The sequence below is a fragment of the Trichechus manatus genome, unplaced genomic scaffold (assembly GCF_000243295.1).
Source record: "Trichechus manatus latirostris isolate Lorelei unplaced genomic scaffold, TriManLat1.0 scaffold00008, whole genome shotgun sequence".
In the NCBI taxonomy this organism is placed as follows: domain Eukaryota; kingdom Metazoa; phylum Chordata; class Mammalia; order Sirenia; family Trichechidae; genus Trichechus; species Trichechus manatus.
The window spans coordinates 1,732,891-1,741,898 of record NW_004443944.1 but is presented as its reverse complement, the minus strand read 5'-3'; the positions used below and the strand labels follow the sequence as shown (position 1 = coordinate 1,741,898).

Genomic DNA, 9,008 nt, shown 5'->3' with positions numbered 1-9,008 from the left:
ACGCTCTGGGGTCACTGTTGGCGAGCTGTCCTGGCCGCACGCCTGGGCGCCATGGCTGTGCTCAGTTGCTGCCCAGGTTCTGAGCTCTTGCTTGCAAGCCGTAGGACCTGCAGAGCATACTTTGGGCCACACTGTTCTGTAACACAGATGTCTCCCTCCCCGGAGCCTTCGGCCGCACTGTGGGGCACCACTGCTCTCCCCAGGGCCCGGTGGGCTGTGGTCAGTGACACACTTGCCCCAGCACTCACCATTGCGGTCAGTCACACACTTGCCTCCACACTCACCCTTGAGTTTGGTTTCTTGATTACAAATGTGCCCTCCAGTCTTCTCAGCGAAGTGTGATTTTAATCTCAGATCTGCGGATGTGTGAGGGTGTTCTGATTCCTGCCTTCTTTCACCATTGTCTCGTTTGACTGAAAAACAAGGCTTCACTGTTAACCCGGCTCCTTACCCCGAGGCCTGTCTGCTTGGGCCCTAGATCTGGCAAGCCGGGAGAAGGAGCGCCTGGAAGAGAAACAGAGGGAAGCCCGGAGGGGGCGGGCCAGAGAGGAGACTTCGTGGAGGACAAGGTGAGGTGCCCAGTGGCCCCTGTCCCCCGTGTTGAGAAAAGCGGCTCATGGTTTCACAGTGACCATGGCACTGGTAGCCCACCACACGCCCTGTGTTGGTCCCTGTATAGACGAGGAAGCCAAGTTTCAGAGGTTACCGCTGAGCCTGAGAGCAGCAGCTGGGCGGAGCTGGGGCCGCGGGGCCAGGTCACCCCAACTCAGTGAATTTGCTCCAAGCACCTCCTCTCAAGTAGGGCTCGTTTGAAAAGGCAATGTAGCCCAAACCGAGCCCTTGACTTGAGAAAGATGGAGCTTACAAGATGAAATGCTGGGCCAAGAACGTGTGTGCTAATGAAACTCCCTGAGAAGCCACGTCCTGTTTGGAATGTTGGTGCCCATGATGTCTTGTAGTGCAGCTCTCTTCTGTACAGCACACACAGGAGACAGTGGCCTGAGGGCCACGCCACTCACGCCATGTCACGCCACGCCACTTGTGCCACACCATATCATGCCATGTCACGCCACACCACAGCATGTCACGCCACATCACACCATGTCACGCCACACCACAGCATGTCACACCACAGCATGTCACGCCACACCACACCATGTCACGCCACACCATGTCACGCCACACCACAGCATGTCACGCCACACCACACCATGTCACACCACACCACAGCATGTCACGCCACACCACACCATGTCACACCACACCATGTCACGCCACACCACAGCATGTCACGCCATACCACACCATGTCACACCACACCATGTCACGCCACACCACACTACACCATGTCATACCACGCCACACACCACAACATGTCATGCCACACATCACACCACATCACACCATGTAACACCACACCATGTCATGCCATACCACGCCACACCACATCACGCCACACCATACCACATGACACCATGTCACGCCACACCACGTCACGCCACACCATACCACATTACACCATGTCATGCCACACCGCACTACACCATGTCACGCCACACTACAGCATGTCACGCCACACCACACCACACCACAGCACGTCACATGGTACAGGAAGACCAAGGCTGAATCCCAGGTCCCTCCGTTCAGCCCCCATTTTCCTCACCGCTCTTGCTGATAGTTGTCACGCACAGTAACCAGGAAAGGCTTCACTGTGGAGATTAAGTGCTGTCACACTAAGCTGTGGCGTTTCTGCACACGGGCACGGACACACACGTGTGGCTGGACATGCCATTACTCAGACTGGACTAGGTACAGTAGAGAGAGTGCACGTCACAGCGGCTAAGAGCTTAGTCTGTTTCTTACTCACACCTCCTAAATAGTTGGGATTCGGTGGTTGCTCTTTGATAATCATAATGTGAACATCCATTTAACAGGGATTCGATCAATAAAGTACTGTAGTACTTAAGCATGATTTTAAAAAAAGATGTATATGTACACACACACATGTGTGTGTCAGAGATTTCAGTCTCCTACAGCTCTGTGGGTGTGACTGAGCAGTTGTAATTGGTACTTTCTCCTGTCAGGCTAGATGCTTTCTAGCTTTAATTTTCAAGACCCAAGAGCGTTCACCTCTGATATCTTGGGTTTCTAATGTAATTAGTACCCCCATCCTCACTTATTGACATGGTTAGGTTCCAAAGACCAGGTCGTTATGCAAACATTGACATTATGCAAAAATGGAAGATGACTGCATCATTACCTAACTGCCAAGTTACATCATTACCCATAAAAACCCATTGCTGTCAAGTTGATTCTGACTCATAGCAACCTGATAGGACAGAGTAGAACTGCCCCATAGGGTTTCCAAGGAGTGGTTGGTGGGTTCGAACTGCCAACCTTTTGATTAGCAGCCGAGCTCTTAACCACTGCGCCACCGGGGCTCTTACATCATTATGTAACTGCCAAATTACATCATTACATAATTGCCAGACCACAGAGAATCATGGCCCAGCCAAGTTGCCACACAACCTAACCATCACAGCCAGTGTTACTCTCACCTCACACCTCGGCGTTCATTACTGTTGGGCGTACGTCATTCGTGCACCAAATAGCTGGGTAGTAGATTTTTTTTTGCTATTGTCATAAATGGGAAATGTCGGCTAACAAGATAGTCAGTAAGTGAGGAGTGGGTGTATTATGCTCTTAAGGGTTTGATAATTGGAATTTACCTTCCTTGGTTCAAAGAAAAACAGCTTGAAAATAGTTAAGCTTTCTTCATTCGCTTTGAATGTTAAATTCAAAAAAATGTATTATGAATATAATATTTTGTCCTTAGAAATAACTACTCCTACTTTGAGAGCCTTCCCAGTGTACACTCCATGGTAAACTGCAAACCGTCCTGAGTCGTTCTCGTATCAGAAATCAGGGGCTTCTGCACAGAGGGGGTGGGGCGGGGGGATCAGGCTTCCTGTTCAATTACCTGGATGTGTGGCTGTTGGGAGGGGGCGCCATTATCTTCTCTCTGCCCTCAGTCGCTCTCCTATTCCTCAGTTTAAAACGACAGCAAACAAAGCATAGTCGGCTTTAAGTGAAAGAAGACGCTGCCCGTGGTGGCTGTGCCTTCCTACGCCAGCTGTGGCATTATCCAGGATCCGGGGACCGTTCTGTGATGAGGGCTGGGTTTGAGGCGGTGGCGGGTGTGTGTGGGTCAGAGCACCCGGGTGGAAGGTGCTCAGTCCCTCTCAGTGGAGGCGTGACCAGAAGCGGATAGATATGCTAGCGCTTCATCAGAGGACGCGTGACGGGGCGGAGGTGCGGCCAGTGGGTGCTTGGCCCTCAGCCACCTGTCTCACCAGCCCCGCTTTGTGTCCTGCAGGTGGTTTTACCAAGGCAACAACCCGTACACAGGGACTCCCGACTGGCTGTACGCAGGGGGCTACTTTGAGCGCAACTTCTCGGACTGCCCAGACATCTACTGAGGGATCGAGGGCCCCGGGGCCTGAGGCTGGACACCCCTCGCGCTGGACACCCTGGCGCTTCGGTCACGGTCGAAACCAGCTATTTTAACGCCCGGGTTCACAGAGGTCGCGTCATCCCTGATCAAGGATTCCATTCTGACTAACTTGTGATTGCCAGAACTTTCCCTTCTGTTGCGGTCTCTTCACGAAGCGTCACTTGAGGGCATCACGTTTGGTACGGTTGGAACAGGAAAGTCCTTCCCATCCCCTTGTAGGTGACAGATTGGCTGTGGCTTTTTTAGCTCATAGCACCTCTTAATTACGGAATTCATCACTAAAGGAAAGAGAGGAAGGGGACCACATCCCCCCCTAGAATGCAGTGGCAGAGGGTCCCTGAATGCTTACGCTCGACCGCCCAGGGAAAGGTGGATCTCGAAGGCCAGCCTGCAAGGAGCCGGCGGCTTCTTTAAAATTATGTAATTCCGAGTGAAGATTAAGCAAGCACCCGAGTGAACGAAGCGGGAAGTTGTCAGATTCTGTATTTTTTATCAGTCTTCAATAATGTAAAGAGTACTTTTAAAATATTTAAGTTAAAACGACTCGACTGACTTGACTAGTATTCTGCTGAAAAGCAAGATCTCCATCAGTCGGCGGCTGTTCCCTGTCCCCAGTGAAGCGTCACCGTCACAGCCCACCGTGGCCCGGAACCTGAGCATCGGGAAGAAAATACAAGACTGCACCCAGCCGCTCAGCACGGGCCCAGCCTCCCGCCGCATCTGCCCCCAGGCGGTGTCTCAGGAGGAGTCATTTCTCCAACACCTCGTGTGTCACCGGAGCACTCATGTTTCTGTGGCCCGCAGCATGCATGTCTGGGGAGTAAGACGCATCTGGTGGACAACGGGAGGCACAGGGCAGAGTCTACTGAGGATGGCCAAGTTATTTAATGAAAAAGCAGGCGCGTCCACCGCTGTCTCTGTCTTTATCGAGAGACTCGTGTCCTTTCTGTAGAAGTCAGCACCACGTCGGGGTAGAGCTCTTTGCATCCAGGACAATCTGTCGTGCTTGCATGCACATGCGCGCACACACGCACACAGCACACACGCATGCACACACACGCGCACACTGGTGTGGTGCATGGGCTCCTAAGTCAGGTGTTTCCGAATGAGAAGGTGTCATCACTGTGTGTGGGGTTTGACAGTGGCATTTGTAATTAAACACTTTTTAAAGGGAACCCATGTTTTGAAAGCTTTGATTTTACGGCACTGGCAGCCAAGCGGTGGTGCTGTGCCACGTTTGGGCGTTGTCGCCGGAGCCCGCGGTCCCCGCCAGCCGTGCGGCCGAGCCCCATGTGGCAACACTTCAGCACACCTGGACAGGTGTGCTGTGAGGGGTCACTGCCCAGGGAAGGAGCCAGTGGGCAGCGTCCCGGGCAGAACCCAAAACAACGTATCAAACAGCTGAATTTAGGGCAGTTTAACGACTTCACGTCGGTCATTCCATTTCTTGCTTCTACCAGACTTGCCAGTAGGGGTGGCATTTCCACACCCTTTCTTGCGGCCAGGCCGTCGCTGTCCTGGAGCCAGTCAGTGGCTGGTCCCTGTGGGTGTGCATGCCCGTGGCAAGGGCCTGTTCTCCGTGCTTGAATTCCCAGGTAGCAAGGTAGGAAGGCTAAGACAAGAAGCAAGCCGCCGTTGCCATGAGTTGTTTAACTTTTGCCGACAGTTTTGTTTTTTACTGCTGGCTCTGCAAACACATAAAAAAGCTGATACCTAAGCTTCGTCACCTTGACAGCTATTGAATGTCAAATGTTTGATAGAGTTTCCTGGTGTACAAGGCTTTTTAAAAGATGGCCCTGCTAATGGTGTCATCTGACCTGTGTGGAAATGACTTCCTTAGTGGCCTGGACCCAGAAGGCCCTCGGCCGTGCTGAGTCACCTTTGAACTCAGAATGTCCTGGAGTAAAAAGCATAGCAAGTTTTTCCCGACAGCGCTGAGTATTCTGATTTTGTTCCTAATGGAAGTTGGAATCCTGCTCGTGGATTCAGTGTGCTGGAGATTCAAGGGTGAGCAAACAGACAAAGCCCCCAGGAGCGTGTTTTCTGTAAAAGACAATGTCACGGTGCCTGCCAGCGCTGACTGGATGGACAGGAAGGCAGGCGCCCTCCTCTGGCCTCTGGTCCCACCTGAGCTGTGGCTGGCGCCGTCTCACGCCAGAAGCTGGGGCTGCTGCTCCTTGGAGAGCGGGTGGAGCACTGCCTCCGTGGCACGGGGTCCGAGTTCCCTGTCCTCTGCCACTCCCAGCCACGAGCAGGCAGCAAGAAGCGGCCCTGGGTACCCCCACCACAGGGCATCCCGGCATGCTGCTAGGAACGAGCACCCCCAGACATGCTCCTCCCTGGAGGACAAATGGAGCCATGAGCCTTTGCTGAAGAAAGTGCCAGAGTGGCCTCTGCTCCATGTGGACACGAGGCCCTAATGGAGCGGTGGGTTGTGATGTGGCCAGCCTTCCAGAGGAATGGAAGACCAAGACGGGGTGCTGGCAGAGCCCCAGGCTGCTTAGTTGCAGCCGGCCCCCCAAGGAGCAGTGTGGGGGACTTTGTCTGCCACCATCAACCCTTTCAGACCCTGTCCTTGGTGCTCACAGGTCTTCCGCTCGCTGAGCTCAGAGTTCCAGCTCTGCCGGAAACGTGATCTGGGCCAGAAGCCGGCATTGGGCCGTGGCGGCCGGGGGCTGGAGGGCCCAGTGGACCGGCCCCTCGGAGAGCTGCAGCCACTGGCCACTTGTCCAAGTGAGCTCGGGGCTGTCAGCCGTGAGTGTGAGGGATGTGCCAGGGGCTGTCGGGCCCGCATCAGAATGCAAGGTTGGGAAGTCAGGACAGGAGTGACGGCTGGGTGGTCCAGAGCAGGCCGGCCTCCCACCAGCCTTGCCACGCTTCCTCTCAAGGACACTGCTCTTTGGGTAAAATTTCTCCCCGAGATGGTGACTTAGGGTTCTTACAAGTCCCTCTGTTCCCGTGAGGAACAATGAAGAACATAGTGAAAATTCCCATAACCTTCAGAACTTCCAACGCACCGCTAGCCCTCAGCCTGGTGATTCTGAGGGGGAGGGAGAGCCGTGTCCCTCATGGAGCAGTGGAACCAGGAAGAGCTGGAGCAATGGGAGGTGTTCACGAGTCCCAGTTTCCTGATGTCTAACGTTTGGACTTGCACACGTCTTCCAGAGAACATTGCCGTCCCAGGTGGGCCCAGAGACAGGGACCCCTGCATAGTCTGACGAAGCAGTTGTAGCCACACAGCACCCAACTGGCATTCCCGCAGCCCTTGTCCTTTGTCCCCACCAGCTCCCTGTGCTCCGTGAGCACTTACGCAGTGGTCTCCTGGTAAACCGCGGCTTTGCCTCTCAGCCCCGAGCTGTCCTGGGTTGCGTGTTTAGTGCAGTGGGACTCGGTCGCTGCACAGGGGGGTGACACACAGACACGTCCCTCTGTCCGTCACTGTCTGTGCCACTGGCCGCGCCTCACCCAGTGTCCTGCCTTCCTCCCTCCATTGCTGCGCTGAGCTGGCGGTTCTTTCACCAGCGCTATGCTCGATTCCGTGTGGCGTGAAAATGGTCAAGAAAACGCGTTTGAGAAATGCATTTATTTTTATAATGCTCAGTCACTGTCGGTGCCCCTTTATAGTAACAGAAGAACCGTGCTTAGATTTGGGGACGACTGTGTCAGGCCTGTGAAGATAAATGTTCAACTGCAGCTCAGAATAAAGGCTCTGTGACAGTGGTTGCATTTGACATTTGTTTTGCATCGGACAATTTTTCACTGTCTCCGCTGCTCTCGCCTTCGGGGACAGGCTGTGGATCGGCTGCGGACGCATCCTCGCGCACGGGGGCTGGGTGTTTGCCTGTCTGTCCTTTGGGATGGGCCTGGCAAACGGGTGGTTTCCAAATGTGCTGGGCAGCATGCTGCATGGGTGAAAGGGCCAGTTCTCCAGGCACTGAGCGTGTGTCCATCCCCGCTCCAGGGTTGCTGGAAGCAGCCCAGCCCCCAGGGTGCGTGTTTGCTGACCCCCAGGCTCCCGCTGCCCAACTTCTGCCCCAAGTGATCCCCACCACGTGTCCCCACATACAGCACCAGCTGTGCTCTGAGAGTGGGCTGAGCAGAGGCCCCGTGGCCCTTGGTCCTGGGGTGTTAGTCCCCAGGGAATGCCCTGGGGCATGGACTGCTGAGGACGACCGTGAAGCACTTGGCCCTGCCAGCCCCCAGGATCACCCAGGCCAACTCGCGGAGGAGAAGGAGGGCCTGTAAGTGGCAAACCCTGGCATAGAGCGAAATTCACTGTTAGGTGTGCAGTCTATGAATTTTGACAAATTCACGCTGTCTTGTAATCACCCCCGCAGTCGGGATCCAGAACACTGTTGTCACCTCCAAAAGTCCCCTCATGCCCCCCAGCACCCCCAATCTGTCTCTGTCCCTGTATTTCCTCTTCTCTTGCTGGCATGGTGCACTTCGGATGCCTCCTCTGGGGAGGGCTGCAGTGGGCTTTGGTTGCTGAGACGATTCCCCAGTCATTTACCCGCAGGCTGGTCGGTGGACGGTGAGGTTGTTCCCACCCTGGGGCAATGATGGAAAAGGCCCTATAGACACTGCAGAGTTTTGTGGGAACGTGTGTTCATTTCTCTTGGGTAAATACCTAGGAGTGGAGTGGCTGAACTGTAGAGCAGGTGTTTATGTTTAAATCGACTAACTGCCGAACGCTTTTCCCCGATGGCTGCCTGTTCGAGTCCCCGCAGCACTCCGACTCGGCTCGGTGGTGTCGGGTCTTCCCCTTGGTCTTTGTTGTTAGCCGTCCGAACAGGTGTGTTGTAGTTTGCATCTCTCTGCAACTAGTGACGCTGAGCACCTTTTCAGGTGCTTGTTTGCCACCTGTGCTTCGTCTTTGGAAAAATGTCTCCATGGCTTCTGCCCGCTTTTTTTGCAGCCCAGGTGCCGTGCCCGCTGTGCCCCTGCCTTTCATCGGAGGCCAGGGCTCTCCACAGGCCTGCTGGTTTGCGTTCTTTGCTTTGAGGGTTGTTGGTTTGCTGCCCAAGAAGATGAACAGAGAGCTCCCTTCAGACGATCTGATTCGTTAATCTGGACCCCGGTAACTGGAGACACATGTCTCGGTGATGAAGGCATTTTGCAGACATTATCCACTATTTTTAATCAGTATAAATCAGTGATGAATGATACAGATCACAATAGCTGCTGCTTGTCGAGAGCGTGGGAGGCAGCGTGTGGCCTGTGACCAGCTGGGTCGGCCCCTCCAGCCCAGAGCCAGGGAGCTCTGGGTGAGCCAGAGCCTCAGTGTGAACGCACAGGCGGCCGTGGGGGGCAGGTCTGGGCAGCTTGTGCCAGCCATTCTGCAGCTGCCTTATCAAACCAGTTGCCCTGAAGTCGACTCTGTCTCATGGTGACCCCAGGTGTGTCAGAGTAGAACTGCACTCCAAAGGGTTTTCCATGGCTGATTCTTCAGCAGTAGATTGCCAGGACTCTCTTCCTAGGCTTCTCTGGGTAG

The 9,008-nt window shown here is 54.4% G+C and overlaps 1 protein-coding gene across 1 annotated transcript in view; it reads left to right on the top strand.

The window, feature by feature from the left end:
• Positions 1-7,453, top strand: part of OSBPL2 (oxysterol binding protein like 2) — a 52,799-nt gene extending 45,346 nt beyond the window's left edge. Inside the window, exons 11-12 of the mRNA XM_023741413.1 lie at positions 479-569; positions 3,377-7,453. Of these exons, the coding sequence (XP_023597181.1) occupies positions 479-569; positions 3,377-3,567 (282 nt within the window). The 3' untranslated portion in view covers positions 3,568-7,453. The remainder of the gene's footprint in view (positions 1-478; positions 570-3,376) is intronic.
• The last annotated feature ends 1,555 nt before the right edge of the window (positions 7,454-9,008 follow it).